The 15739-nt window shown below is 44.1% G+C and overlaps 1 protein-coding gene across 2 annotated transcripts in view; it reads left to right on the top strand.

Annotated features, from left to right (window-relative positions):
* The window catches only part of GRK5 (G protein-coupled receptor kinase 5), a 153248-nt gene that overhangs the window by 120792 nt on the left and 16717 nt on the right, over window positions 1-15739 (top strand). The window contains exons 6-12 of one of the 2 annotated variants that reach the window (XM_064716289.1): window positions 2125-2217; window positions 4351-4414; window positions 4954-5094; window positions 6160-6350; window positions 10688-10725; window positions 11537-11626; window positions 12918-13126. In XM_064716289.1, the coding sequence (XP_064572359.1) occupies window positions 2125-2217; window positions 4351-4414; window positions 4954-5094; window positions 6160-6350; window positions 10688-10725; window positions 11537-11626; window positions 12918-13126 (826 nt within the window). Of the gene's footprint in view, window positions 1-2120; window positions 2218-4350; window positions 4415-4953; window positions 5095-6159; window positions 6351-10687; window positions 10726-11536; window positions 11627-12917; window positions 13127-15739 lie in introns of both variants that reach the window. The other variant, XM_064716290.1, reaches the window with a different exon arrangement.

Raw genomic sequence — 15739 nt, 5'->3', positions numbered from 1 at the left:
TCATTCATTGTTTTGACTCATTTCATTGACCTTTTCTGGTTCCAGTTATTCTTTGAGCTGGTAGGAGCTGTGGGTTATTTCTGGCCTTCCCTTGTAGCACAGGCAGTTTCCCTGCGTGGTGTCCTGTAGAGATGCTCTGTGCCTCGCACCAGTTGTGGGTGCCAGTCCCAGTGACAAAGGCAGAGCTGTGCTCCACACAAACCCCCCTGGTGCCTGTTTCCAGCTCCCAAATGGGTTTGAAAGCTGACAGTTCCCTCTAAAATGCACTTTGTTGTTGCCAAAGAGGGGAACTAAAAAGCAAACAACTGCTGAAAGGCAGCTATTGTTCTTTTAAAATACGTGCAGCTTTTAATTAACTGAATGGAAAGGGCGAGCATTGGGCACCACTTAATGCAGGCTCCTTCATCCCATCCTGAAACTGAGGAATGAGCCAGGTTTGGGACCTTGTTAATAAATATGCTGATCATCTCACACGGACTAAAATGAGGTCAAAAGGAAGTTTTAAAAAATTGCTGTTGGTATTTACTGGTGCTGAATGATGTTAATTTTGGAAGGGTTCACAGTCAGACCAGGAAATGGAGGCATACATACAGATATGAAGCCTGCTGTCCTGGAGGAGCAGGGATGGGATGAGTTCCATTCACATCTTCATAGATAAAATCAAGAAAAGTGCATGTATGTAACTTCTGCTTTTAGCTTTAATATTTTGACTGTCTGCTCCTGCCCTCCTCCAACATCACCTAGAAATCTGATGTTGAATTTGGACATTTGTTAAAGTAAATTAAGACGTAGTTTTAATTTCATTTTGTAGTCTTAAATCCATTAAGGGAAACTCTTATGATCTGTGTTCAGCCAAAGCTATTGAAGACAGCAACAATTTGACTTGTGCATACTGAACATGTGCAATTACCTGCCTTCTCCAAATTGATGGTGCAAGAATTACAAAAAATAATAATATTGTAACTGAGAAATTCCCAAAATAGTAGCTCATGAACGGGGAGGAACTGAACTGAGGAGACACATTATTCATGGTGACTTGTTTGCTCTGAGAACTGCCCCAGGGTAAGACATGGACTATCCATCCCCAGACTAGAGCAGTCATTCAGAGAGGATTTCCTCCTTCCAGCAAGATCTGGAAATGTGTCCCTATGCCCTCAGACACAGACACAAATGTGTCTGTATATACCCAGACAGAAATGCTCATTTCTTTGGACACTTTTCACCCAAACCCAACTTGTGTCCTGCCAGTGCTGCCAGCAGAGGTGGCTGCAGCAGCCCCAGTAAGCAAAGCAAGAACCAGCACCAGCAGTTGATAAACAACCTGACCACCTTCATTTTAGATAACTCCCAGCTCAGCCCATGTTTTCTTAGTTCCAAGCCCTTGGCCTTTCTGATGGGATGCCTGATGCTCTCTGGCTGTTTGCTGCCTGCCACAAGCAGCAGACTGTATTCGCACATTTGCAGACTCACCTTTTTATTCCTTTATTCCTTCCATTATGCAAAAGGCTCCATCTACTGCATGAGCCCCAAAATTCTTTTCCTGATCCAGAAACAAATCCACATCCCTGTTCAGACTTTTCTTTCCTCTGTTTTACTCTACAAAGCACATAGCTGTTAGGAAATCCCCTTTGACTTTAGTTACATGTACTAATTCTTCTGTATAGCAGGAATTGAAACTGATCTTTTTGCTCAAAATGATGCCTCAGATGGTCTCTCTTTGATAGAAATGGGCTTCAGCCAGAAATTTTCTATCCAGATGTAAACATCCCTCAAAGTTTAGGAGCTCAGTTCCTGAGGATGTTGTTTCAGTTTACTAACAGAAGCAAAGACATTCACTCTGTGGTGGCTAACAACCTCTGTAAAAGTCCTTTAAAACCAGTGGGAGTTGCCCTGATAATTTTCAGCAAGCATCACCAGTATTCAGCTTGTATGAGGCCTCCTGTTATGAGATACATCAAGCACATCACTTTGTTTCTATGTTGAAACAGTGAGCAAAATAAAGTACAAAGTATAGTGTAAAATAAAGTAGAAGAGAACTCTGGACTTTTCTCCTCTTGTTTTATTTCTCTTTTGCTCAAAGTTCAGGATTATAAAATGCTTATATATCCTTTTCATCTGAGATAGATCTGTCCTTGACCACCTCAGTGGGGAACCATTCCAAGAGTACCTAAACAGCATGTACTTCGACAGGTTCCTCCAGTGGAAGTGGTTGGAAAGGTAAGTGTCACAAGACTTTTTAGAATAAAAATAAATTAAAATGTTTGTTTTTACTTTCCATGCAAAGTCTGTCGAATATGCTCAAAATCAGACACTTGAGATAATGTTTGCTTCTACAGCTTAAGTGCTGGACCATTTAATGGGCTTAGGTACATTAAACATATTAGGTATGATTAATGTACATTCAGCAACTTGAGCTGTCTTTCTGTTTAGCTGCCCTCTGAATGTGGTGACTTTTTGTCTGGACCAGTTGTCACTGTTATTAAATCACTCCAAAGAGAGGGAAAATGCGGCGTATAGGTCCTCTCGCTGTATTTATTGGCTGGACATTCCTGAGCACATTTAATAACCAGGCAGCCTTGGTGGGTATTAATTTGCAAGGAGAGTGCCTTTCCCCTGTCAGGGGGTGCTGCACAGACGGTCACTGCTGGGTGACAGTGACCTTGGGCAGGGAGAAGCCCCATTCTGCACAAATGGCATTAATTACGGCGGCTGAGCCAGGGCCGGATCCGTGAGCGCTGTGTGGCAGCAGGGCGCCTCCAGATCAAAGGAGCTGTGCCAGTTCCTCTCCCTGGAAAGCTGCAGAGCTGCTGCTCTGGAGGGGTGGGCACAGGGAAGAGCCATTTCATGCCAAGACATGCTCCACATGCCATCTTCACTGAGCCCAGCATTTACTCTTCCATTTCAATTAAAAAAACATCGGGTGATTCATCTCTAGCCAGGCTATTTCCTATCTGTTTTCACATTAGGGATAAGGAATTTTCTGCAATGCTTTGAGGATTTTTTTTTTTCCATTCCCCCAACAAGTGTGACAAGCTATTGGATATGCCTGGCTTAAGAAGCTGGGAGAATTGTTTTTAGGATTAGCAAAGAGATGTTAGTAGCATGGAGTGATCAACAGCTCCAAAGGAGCAGTCACAGAGTCCATTTATTCCAGGGACATTGCTGAACATGTAGCTATCAATACTAATTGATGCTTTTAACCCCAAAAGCATTTGCAGCAGCCTCATGGAATACTGAAAAAAACATCTTTTCCTCTTCTAGTTTTTTAGTGTCTGCATACTATTCTTCCCCTAGTTTGGAAAACAATAAAGGGCATTAATGAAAGGATTCAGTTCAGCATTTATTCTTCATTGTCATCGACCTCATCATCCCTGTGGTGAGAACAGCCACGTCCCTGTGCTCCCTCTGTGGGCTGGCTGCCTGCCAGAGGGGAGCAAGGGGAGCAGGAATGTTCATATCCACTGCTGGGATCCCTGTAAAACCCTGGTGCTGGAAACAAAACGGGATCGCCCTGAACCTGGAATTCTTCTTCTGTCGTGTTGTAAAACTTCTACAGTAGCAAAGTAAAGGCTTGGTGTAGGGTTGGAACAGTTCTGCTGGAGCAGATTTTGTGGGAAGCCTGGGAGGTTGTGTAGGGATCCTATCAAGTGATGTCAAGGGAGCACTCTGCCCTCAAAGACAGATTTATTTAACCTTAATTTAGCTCTTGATCCCTTCTTGCCCTTGATGCTCCCCCAGGAAGCAGGTAGCCCAGAGGGAATGGCCTGGCTTGGATCTTGTCTTCCTGCTCTCCCAGCCTGCAAATGTCACACAAATCCTCCTGCTCCCAGGATTGTTTCTGCCTTTCATTCATATGAGTTTCATGTTTTGTTTAACACAACAGAAGTATTTTCTGTTGTGGTTTGAATTTTGGATCTCTTTTTCTCATCTTGCTGGCCAAGCAAAGCAATGTGTTAGCCCACCCTATGTGTCATGGGAATTAATATCTCACTGGAAGATCTCAGGCTTCCTCTTTGCTTAACAAAGGCCAAAGCTGTATAATGGAGATTCAGAACCCTCCTTGGTCCTAAGATGCTAGCAGAAATTATACTGATGACTCACTAATGTGTTGTATTTTATTACAGCTTAATATGTTGGAATTGAAAAGTTCAAGCCATACATAGTATTGAAGTAATGTAATTATGTAATTATATATTATATTATATAATACAATTACCTTGAAATAATGGGATTATATAATATTTATCTATTTTGCTTTTCAAAAGTATGCTCTGAAATAAATAAATCACAGACAGTGCATTAAACATAGTGTGGTGGGGGGGTTTATTTATTTATTTCCTTTTCTTCCAGGCAACCAGTAACAAAAAACACGTTTAGGCAGTACAGGGTGCTGGGGAAAGGCGGCTTTGGGGAGGTGAGTAATTCTGAAATTTTCTGTTAAGTGTTTCTTACTTTTTGTTTCTTACTTTTCAGACAGTGCAGGTACAGGAGCCTGATGTGACAGAGGCTGATTTACATTAATTGCTGACAGTTCTACTTAACCCCTCGTGACACCATAATCTCAAAGGGACACTTGGGAGAGTTATTTTGTGTTCAGCTGTTGCATTCACGGTGGAATTGGGGTCACACCCTTATTTGTATTTTCCTGGTGTCTGGAGGTGGCAGCAGAGGCAGGGGAGGTGCAGATTTGAGAGATTAAAATCTGCACAGACAAAAGGAGGTGGGAGAGGAAGCAGGCGGAGGAAAGTGAAATAATTAAACCAATATTCCGCAGCAGGTTTGGAAGCAGCAGTTGATCCCCCCAGCTGCCCCCGCCTAGGCCTGGCTCACTGAGCCTCCATCTCTGGCCTTAAAAGGACTGAAGCAGAGGAGATGTGAGGAGGGAAGAGCAGCCCAGACACAGCTGGGTTTGCTTTGCATCACCCACAATCGTTGTGCTCCGTTTGTTCGCAGGTCTGCGCCTGCCAAGTGCGAGCCACGGGGAAGATGTACGCCTGCAAGAGGTTGGAGAAGAAGAGGATCAAGAAGAGGAAAGGCGAATCCATGGCGCTCAACGAGAAGCAGATTTTAGAGAAAGTCAATAGTCAGTTTGTAGTGAGTATTGTTTGAGCTCCGTGGTTCCCTGCTCACCTGCTCTGGTTGAACCCAGTGCCTCCTCCATCTCCTGCCCCTGGAGAGGTGCCAGGAGCTGAATCCCTTTGCTTTGCTCCTTAGCCCTGCTCTGGGTACCTTTGCTGAGTCTCATTTCAGTCTCTGGTCCATGAGAAGTGCAGCAGTCAAGGGGCCTGTGCCTGCCATGGGAGCAGGATGTGTTTCACAGCCTTGGCTTGCGTCAGGATGAGCTGCTCTTATCCAGTGTGATCACCTGAATTCCCAGGGTCTGGGAGAGAGGTGCTTGGAGGAGACTGAAGGAGATTCAGCCCAAACAGATCAGATGAGACTGACTTGCAGAAGCATCTGAGCAGTGAGGTGGAGCTGCTTGGCCTGATGCAGGGCTCTCCTGAGTCACACCAGCTCTTGTGCCTCCTTTAAAGCTTCCCTTAGATTTAGAAAAAGGTGTTATCTCAGCACCTGTCATGTTCTTTATACTTATTTCAGGAAACACTCTGTATACAACAGATGTTTGCTTAGTGTTTAGTTGCCTCTGACAGAGGACGGCACGTATTTAAAAGTGATGGGTAGATTTTGGCTGGTCTGATTTTTCCTTGGGCACCCACCAGAGCCCCCAGGGATGATGCTGACCTTCCCATCTCCATGATGGTCTGTTTGATCACCCCAGGACTGGGGTATCTGGGACTTCCAGGGAACTCACTGGGATGCAAAATGATGCAGCAGGAGGTGTAGATTCCCTTGATTACTAACATTTCTCATACATGGGGAAATATGCCTGGAATTAGTATGTTTGTCCAGCCTCTGAAGCCATCTAAGCCTTGAGGGTTTCTGGTCCACAAATTATTCTGTAGAATCCTAGCATCTGATTTTTCCGTACTTTTAAAATCTGTTTGCCGTTGTAAGAAAGCCCATACCAAATTCAGTCAATGTAATTTTTTTTTTCATTTTCTGGAGAAAAACTTTAATGAAAATCTTTAATGAAGAGCTAGCACTTCCTTCTTAGCAGCCATCTGAACTGTCACAACTGTGCTGCAAATGTTTTTCTAGGTCAATTTAGCCTATGCCTATGAAACAAAGGACGCACTGTGTTTAGTTCTGACCATAATGAATGGAGGTGACCTGAAGTTTCATATCTACAACATGGGAAACCCAGGCTTTGAGGAGGAAAGAGCTTTGTTTTATGCAGCAGAGATTCTTTGTGGCTTGGAAGACCTTCACAGAGAAAATACTGTGTACAGGTAAGCACTCTCTAGAGTCTCAGGATGTCTTCTCTGGGTAGGAAAGAATTGTCTGCTTCCTCCCTTCTTATTGTGGTGCTGCACAGCTGAGATGCCCGAGTGCTTTGGCTGAAATTTTGCAGAGCCCTGTGTAAATACAGCATGATACAATAATCATGGAAGGAAGCAGTTGCTTCCCTAAATACATCCTGTCTAAATCATCCAGAACTAGCACAAAGCTCCGCAAACCCTACCTCAGTGTGCACTGGGCGACAGAAGAAAATGATGGAAGTTCCTTTAAAGGGATTTCATTAAGGAATTGAGTTCTTAGTTGGGATGAAATGGAGATCATTCCATCCAAGCCTCTGTTTTAATTAGTTAGATTATTTTTACAGGAGGGGCTGCAGCACATCAGGTGTGGGAAAACTTCTGTTGCAGAGGGCTTGCAATCCCAAGAGGGTGTCTGAGACAGAGGGCATGGATCTCCCCTGGTGTGAGTGTGATTAGCTGGATGGGATCCTGGTGATCCTGGCGTGCCAGCCATGGAAGGGGGCCCATTCCCAGGCACACCACAGAGGCATCCTGCTGGCAGCATCCCACCCTCCCTGGGTGCAGCCAGCGGGCACAGCGCTGCCCGGCACTGCCGCTTCCAGGAGGGCACATCCCAAGTTCTCAGCTTCCACTTTGGCTCCCAGCTCTACACAAGCACTTTTCCAGGGCAGGCTGGAAAAGCAAGCAGATTGCAGACAGAGTTCTTGTGACTCCACGAGGATTTATTTTTTTTAATCAACAGCCACTGTAGTTGTAAACAACGGTTCTTGTTTGTCTTCATCATCCCCGCTTGTGAAATCATCATTGCTGGCATTCACAGCAGAAGAGGGCCTGTAAATTGATGAAAGAACTTCCAAGGACAATGATTAATAGACAATAAGATGCTATTTTTAAAAGCCAAGCCACACTTTAAATCATTTTATATGCCTGGGTATAATACATATGATGCATGCACTTGTATACGTGGAAAATGCAATATTGTTGTTCCTTGGAAATCTCTAAGAAACTGACACTTGGTTGCCTTGCATCTTGCTAGCTGGCACACAGAGGGCAGACAGATAACATGCTGATTTAGTTGGTGCTCACCCAAGAAGGAAGTTTTTTCTTTCCCCAGGGAACAAAATGGTACTAAATGTCTAACGTCAATTGAAAAATCAAATCATAAGTGAAGCGTCTGGCTTCCTTTTCCCTTAGAAAACCTCCTACCACACATTCAAACATTTTAGGAGGTAGTGTAGTGTTTCACAATCATATTTTAGTGAAAAAAATGACTGGTTCATTCATAACATGGCTGGTAAAATGCCATACTAATTCCATTTTCTAATAGAACAAATCAGATCTGGCCACATAAAATAGTGTGTGGCTCTGAGAGAAATGGCACCTACTTCCTTAAGCAGGAGTTTTCATGCTACTCTTAAAAGAGCTGCTACTTTACACCTCAGATGGCACATTCATTTTGGTGATGAATGATACTACATCCTTGTAGGTGACATTTTCTAGCAGTATGTCAGGAGCATCTGCAGAGACCCCTCATTTGTAACAGCGCAGCGTGTTGTGGGACCCGTGAGAAGTGCTATATAGGTCAATAAAAAATAGCAGCTAAATGCCACTGCCTTCTCAAGGCGAATAATTCATCACAAAACACTTCTTCTTCAGACTTAATTTCATTTTCTTTAAACAAAATGCTCCTGAGTAAATCACAGCTTTGGAAAATGCATCCCCATCTCCTGGGCCGCTGCTGACGCACGCTGCAGACGTGACCTGGGAGAACAACCAGGCTCAGAGTCAGATTCATCTCATTCAGAATTCCCTTGTCAAACATGGCACTTGTGCTACATCTCTCAACTGCAGCATGTTAGTAAAGGTCAATGGGTTGGTTGTTCGTGGAAAGCAAATGTAAAAAGCTGCTGGTTCTACTCAAATTATTTATATATATATATATAAAATTCATTTTTATTCATTTAAAGCTCATAATTTATATTATGTATTCAGATTTTTATTTTATAATTTTTATATATATGTATATGTATATAACTTTTTTTTGTTTCTAGAAATATTTTTTATGCATGTAATTTTTTTTCATTTATACTGTAGCGATGCCTGGAAGCTCCAAGCTCACATTGTCCCAGGCATTGCACAAGTACATGGTAAAGCCTTGTCCAAAGTGATTAATTGAGTTGTTTAGGCTGTCCTGCACAGCCAAACAATTGCCTTTTGAGCATGGGCACAGTGCCAGCAGTTTATGTTTCAGTGTGTTTGGGCAAGGCTAATTTACAAATGGGAAGCTGAGCCTTTGGGAAGCAGCTTTATGTGTCAGTGTGTCCACCAGGGAGTTTTATTCCTCCTGGACTTTTTTCAGTCATGAACCCTTGGAAGTGCTGGCCATGCAAAGGAAGCCAGCCTTGATCCTGAGGAGCCAGAATCCTGAAAACAGGAATGACAGCTGATGCCTGGGAGGGGAGGAAAGCTTCCTCTAATTGCCCTGAATCACAGAGGACCCTAAGAACTGAACTGATGTTCTCAGAGTCCTTCTGGAGTCTCCCATTTTCTCATTCAAAGACAACAATTTCCCAAGTTGCACATAAGATTCTTATCACTGCCCCCAGTTGCAGTTTTATGTGGGACTAATAACTGCTGAGCAGAAGATGAAATAACTGATGAAGGCTGAGTTCTTCAAGGGAATGATTCTTACAGGATTTAGAACCTATTTTCAAAAATAAATGGACAATGCCCTTGACTGTCCAATGACTGCATTGGAAACCTTCTGCTGAGTGGCAGGGAAAGCCCACAGTGGTATGTTAAACAAAATAACAGCTTCTCCTCAGTATTCAGAAATATGCCCTTCACATATTTCAGCAGTTTGTTTGAAAAGCAGGCTTGGTACCACTGGGCACTGGGTGAGGTTTATCTGGGAGATCAGGAAGGTCTGAAGCAAGCAAGGAGAGGAGATTACTCACAGAGCTCTGTGTTCTTGCTTGAAATCATAAATAAAAACAAGGCAAGATTCAAAATTCCAACTTAGGCATTGTCAAAACTATAAAGTACCCCTCTTCATACACAGGAAAATTCATGATACTGGAGTGGTGCAGCTGGAGAGGTGGGGTGGGCTCTGTGCTCTGCCCTGTGCCCTGATGTGAGGCTTTCTCTTTGCTCTTTGCACAGAAATTACTCTTTCTGGGAAGTTACCAGAACCAAGCTGGTTCACAGATGCAAGGCAGCCTTACACTGACACACTGACAAAAAAGAAGAGGCCAAGCAGGGCTTGGATTTGCAGCAGGCTGAGCACTGTCTTTAGATAAAAGCCAGGGCATGGTGTGGTGAATTGAAGCAATGCTGTTTTTCCTGCCTCACCCAGCTGCTGGTGCCTCGTTCAGGCTGAGGCCAGCACAGCCCAGTCCTGGGGCACTGCTGGGACACTCCTGCCCAGCGTGTCCATGTCCCCCTCCGACACCTCTGCTCCCACCTCTTGGGCTGCCTTCATTCCCCTCTGCACGAGCAGGATGGGAAGGAGCCTGCCTGGCTCCCCCTTCAAACTTTTCAGACTGCCCAGGCTCTGCTAAATATATGAAAACTGAGATTATTTACTTCAGAAGTTTATACCTTGCCCAGATCTGGGGATTTTTTTTTGTTTGTTTTCTTTTTCTCAGGAACAGTAAAAGGCACATCTTTGACATCAGATTGACCACCTTGCCCATTTTCATGGCTTTGCTCCAAACCACACAGGCACTAACTAGAGTTTCACAAATGCTTGTAAGAATAATCTTAATCTGGGCACAGCATTCCCCCCTCTGCCCCGCGTTTTCCAAACTCAACAAAGTTATTGCACATGTGTGCATGTGCATGGACACACATTCACATATTTGGTCTGACTCAGATGCCAGACATAGAAAATTAGAGCCCAGCAGATTGCTATTTCCATTTTCACATGTAAATAAAGTATTTTAAAACCTCTTCTTTTTTAACATATGATTTTATAACAGAAAATGTTAGAGAGATTTTACAACACACAGGGCTATAGGGGTTCGTTTACAGGGCTTACAGGACTAGATGGATGAGTCCATTATAGGGTAGATTAGGAACTAAAAGCTTGGCTTAGTGAAAAATTGTAACTCCAGTTTAGGAAAAGACATATGGTCTCAGTCTATCTGTGAAGTGAGTTGTAAAAGGTTGTATTGGTTTCAGGAGTTCCTTGCTGTTTGAGTTGACACTCAATTGGTTTATTACAAGTAATAAATGCCCCCACACAGTTGTATGGTTATGTTATCAAAACCAGCTTCATACCCATAACTGCTGTCTTTCATTTCCAGAGATCTGAAGCCAGAAAATATCCTGCTGGATGATTATGGTAAGTCTCAGAGCTTTACAGAGATGCTTTCACAGTAAAGTAGATTAAGTTAGTTTCAGGATATATATCGCACAAAGACAAATAATGCTCTGAAGTGATTAAGAGGCTCAGCATACACTGATATTCCTGTCCAGGGGTGGCTGAGCTGCTGGAGCTCTGCACAGATGGAGGGAAGCAGCCGTGCCCTCAGCAGGGGCTGTTCTCGAGAGCTCGGCCTTGCTGGGGCTCTCTGCCTTCCCTCGCCGCTTTTCCATCCTTGTAGCAAGGCTGGTGCAACACAAAGGGAGCTCTGATTTCTAAATTTGTGCTTCCCTCTCCATTTTTGAAAGTACTTTCCCCCTCTGCTGAGCCAAGTCTGGTTTTATGCAAACCCAGGTACCCGTTCATTGCTGGAGGCAGCGATAATCGAATCTCATGCTGACTTGCAGACCAGATGTGGCCTCCTCAGCCATCACAGAGTTACAGAATTGTGTCAGCCCATCCATCCTCTGTGATCAGTTCAAGATACTTCCCCACAGCATGCTTCTCTCTGCCTTTTTTCATTGGTTTTAAAATACCTGATGCAATCCACTGCAGTCCACAGCCTTACTGTTAGCATCTATTTCACTGTGTTGTAGTGCCCTTAATAATTCCTCTTTTCCCAATCAATGGAACTGCTCCAATTCAGTGATTCAGAACACTCTTTTCCTAAAATGTCTGAGCAGTAAATTGCAGGAGTCGCTTAGCAATGACCACAGTTGTGTGTTTTGGACTAATTTGGGTCAGGTTATTATATCTGCTGTGTGTTGTTTTTTTTCTTTTTTCCTTCCAGGCCATATTAGAATATCTGATTTGGGTCTAGCTGTCAAAATCCCCGAGGGTGAATCAATCCGTGGAAGAGTAGGAACAGTAGGGTATATGGGTAAGTCTTCCACAGCTCATCTTTTTAAAAATTTACCAAGGTTACTTGACTTTTAGAGATATTTCTGCCAAGAAAGCTTAAGAAAAAGAATAAAAAATATTCACATTCAGCTGGGTGCAGTTTCATGCAGCAACTCCTACAGAAATCCTGATAATGAAAATCAGAAGAGGGTGAAAGGCTGGACCTCTACAGCTCTCAGTGAGGCTGGTCTATAACCTTAAATCAGCAAAGAAAATTGAAAGGGGAGACAGCAACTGGGATTCTAGTGATTTTATTGTAGATTTATCTTAGGAGGGTTATGTGCCAAAATAAAGGTTTCTTTCTAGTTGTTGCTTTGTATAGGAGTTACAATGTATTTGCATGGTTATGATAAAATGGGTAAGTCACACCTATGGTCATCTTGACCAGGGTCAGCTTGAGCTTTCCTCTGTGTGCAAAGGAGTATCTGCACAAAAGACAAGTAGAGATTTGTACATTGGTAAAAAAAAAAGCCTACAACTACACTCCCTTATTTAACTAGATCTGTTTTCTAAACTCAATGTAATTATTTTCATGCATTCTCTGGGTGGGCATATTTTCTTGGAGTAAAAATTGCTTATGCTTATTTGACTGAATAGAAACTAGCTGATGTGAGCCACTGTTACACCATATGGAGACTTTAATGAAAGCAAGCAAATCAGTTGTCATGTCTAAATTTTGTTATCCCAGTGTAAGTTTGCGTGCACACCAAGGCTCTGTGCTTGTGAGCACGTGGGGATGTGTGTTTGTACCCCTGCATGGAGGTGAGGGTGCCTGCAAGACAGTGACTCTCTGCCCAAAAGCATTGTCTGTGGTTGCAACACAAAATTAATGGATTGGAGTTTCTTTAAAGGGGAAAAAGAGAAGCTATGAATTGACCAAAGAGACAGAATTTGCTTTTGAAGAAATGTCACGGCTGTTTACAGGATGTGTGTTTGCATTTCCTTTCTTCCCTAAGTGGAGAAATCTGGAGGAACTCTTAAAATTAGGTCTCTGCTTAATATTTAGACCCAACTTCTTTCATGATTTTTTTTTTAATTTTAATTGGACTGAGTTGGTAGAGAAGTCAGAAGATAGCATGCACAAGGCATGTAGCATGTAGAGAGAACACCATGGCATGCAGCATGCTGCATTTCAGAAGGCATTTCTGTATTTTACCCACCATTCTCTGTGCATGTGTATTCAGTCACCAAAATGAAACTTTGAGGCATTTAAATGCTGTGCCTGTGTAAATACCAAGCATTTCCACAAGGAATCTCACTCTTCTCCACAGCTCCAGAGGTGCTGAACAACCAGAGATACACACTCAGCCCTGACTACTGGGGGTTAGGCTGCCTCATTTATGAAATGATTGCTGGGCAATCGCCGTTCCGTGGGAGGAAAGAGAAGGTGAAGAGGGAAGAAGTGGACAGAAGAGTGCTGGAGACAGAGGAGGTGTACTCCCATAAGTTCTCTGAGGAGGCCAAGTCCATCTGTAAAATGGTAAGGGGCTGGAGAGCTCAGTGGGGCAGCCTCACTAACCAGCTGTGTCTGACACGGTCTGAGCACTGACAGGGGGCCATGGAGGGGCTGCAGAAACAGGGACTAACCAAGCTCATCTGTGGATGGGATGACTGCACTCTCTATTCATTCAAACTCTGTTTATTTGGGCTTGTTTCTCCGTGAGATTCATCTCGGTCATCCCGAGCCCTCTCCAAAGTTTTATGGCCGAGGGAGCGGTGTCTATTCTCATGAGACTTTGAATGTTAGTTTGCAGTCAAGAATGCATCTCTGTCTTTTATAAACTTGTAGAAAAAAAGAAAAAGGACTCGATGATGCAAGAATCTGATTGTCTCCTGCAAGGAACTGCAAACCCCACGCTTCCATTGTCTTTGGTGAGAGCTGGGGGTAAGCAGGACAAAGATTATGCAATGAAATTATTGTGACACTCAAATGTTGTCCCAGCCCATCTCACTAACTTTGTTAGCAGCTTTTCCCCCGGGGTGTCAGGGTATCCAGCTTTTCTTAATACTGTTGAGCTGTTCTTCAAAATGTTTTCTCACTCCTTCAGCTGGGAGTCATTTTCGTAGCACAATAGCCATGTCTGACAATGGAAATCCTCAATCCCTCTGAGAAATCTCAAAGCTGCGTCTGAATTCATCAATGTCTTGTTGACATCCATCTTTAGAAGGCTGAATTGTAATTTGGAAAAGGATGTGGCCTTTTTCTGGGTGTTGTTTGCTAAGGAGTGAAGTCTCCTTTGGAGACAATGACCTATCTGTGTTTGCTGGTGGAGGGAGAATGAAGGGGAGGAAAGGTCAACAAATAGGTAGGGAAGGTTTCACCAATGCCTTGTGCAACAGGCAGGCAAAGAGCAGATCCACAACACTCTGGCTGGCTGGCTGCAAGAAGAGACACTGAAGTCTCCTTGCAAAATAATAATGGTAGCACCGCCAAGAGTCATGCCTGGAAGTCATTAACTCACAGTGCACCGAGTCATTCCTGAATCCTTGGGGTGGTGTTTAACTGACATCACTCTTGAGAGATGCTCTGGGCCCTTCACTGCCCTTAAATGGTGATGCAGAGCCCCCAGTGAAGCTGGCATGGAGAACCTGGGGCAGCCAGGGGCTCTCACAGGGCATCCCATGGGCTCTCACAGACCATCCCATGGGCTCTCACAGGGCATCCCATGGGCTCTCACAGAGCATCCCATGGGCTCTCACACACCATCCCATGGGCTCTCACAAACCATCCCATGTGCCCCAGAGCTCCCTCTCTCACAGGCAGCATCCCAGCTCTCACGGGACACAAGTCCCATGGTGTGTCTCATCAAAGGGATCAATCCCTGGGCTTGAGCACAATCAATCAGTTGGGTACTTACAACACCAACCCCCCTTTGGCTCTCACAGACCATCCCATGGGCTCTCACAGACCATCCCATGGGCTCTCACAGGGCATCCCATGGGCTCTCACAGAGCATCCCATGGGCTCTCACACACCATCCCATGGGCTCTCACAGGGCATCCCAGGGGCTCTCACACACCATCCCAGGGGCTCTCACAGGGCATCCCATGGGCTCTCACACACCATCCCATGGGCTCTCACACACCATCCCATGGGCCCCAGCTGGCTGCCCTCTCTCCACGGGCAGCATCTCAGCTCTCACCAGGTGAGCAGCAGAGTCTGCTGGAGTGGCAGGGAATTGTGTGCGTGTCCTGCTGTTAATCTGAAATGGAGATGTGAGGCCAAAATTCTACCTTGCTGCTTGAGGCACAGAATCAAGATAGTTTGGGTTGAAAGGGACCTTTAAAGATCACATAGTCCAACCCCCCTTTTCTGGCTGACATACCTGTAGAAGCCCTTCTTGCTACTCTTTATTTCCCTTGCATAACAGAATGAACATAGACTTTGAACATAACCATGAGAGCTTAAAGCTGGGAAGAATTAAATGTAGCATTGATGGGATAGTGCTGTGGATGACCTCCCACACTCCCAGGGCAGCAGACAGGCATGACACTGTAGTGGTCATTTTCATCTTCCAGCCATGGAGACTCTGGTTTCAGGGAGTCGGGACCTCAGGAGATGATCTAGCTCTTCCTCTTGCCTCAGGGAAGCTTGGACTATATATAAATTATTCCTGAAAACTCGATCACTGCAGCTTCCCTGTCCAATCATGTGGCATGTTTATTGAGGTGGTTTGTGCAAACTATTAATAGATCCAAAGATAAGCTTTCCTTTTCTGAGCATTAGCATCTTGAGGCAGGAAGAGTCTGGGTCCTGGTACTGAGTGTGATGGCCTTTGTGGTTTCCCATCCAAAAGTAATTTATTTTATCAAGTGATGTATTTTATTTTTAAATCCATTATTCAAATTCATATTTTCTCCATTTCTTTTTGCTTTTTATAATGAAGGCCAGAACTTTGTTGCTTTCCATCAGCGTCTTAACAAGGAAACAAAAGAGTCATAAAGTACCCACCATAAATGCAAAATGAAGCAAAAAGTTGTAATATATAAATGAAACTTGAGCCTTCTTGAAGATCCAGCACAAAAGGCTTTCCCATGGTGGACTCTTCAGGGCAGGAGTGAGGAAATGTTTCCCACCATGTTGCCCAGCCTT

The sequence above is a fragment of the Zonotrichia leucophrys genome, chromosome 6 (genome assembly GCF_028769735.1).
Source record: "Zonotrichia leucophrys gambelii isolate GWCS_2022_RI chromosome 6, RI_Zleu_2.0, whole genome shotgun sequence".
In the NCBI taxonomy this organism is placed as follows: Eukaryota; Metazoa; Chordata; class Aves; order Passeriformes; family Passerellidae; genus Zonotrichia; species Zonotrichia leucophrys.
The sequence above is the reverse complement of the archived record's forward strand: the minus strand, read 5'-3'. Positions and strand labels throughout refer to the sequence as shown.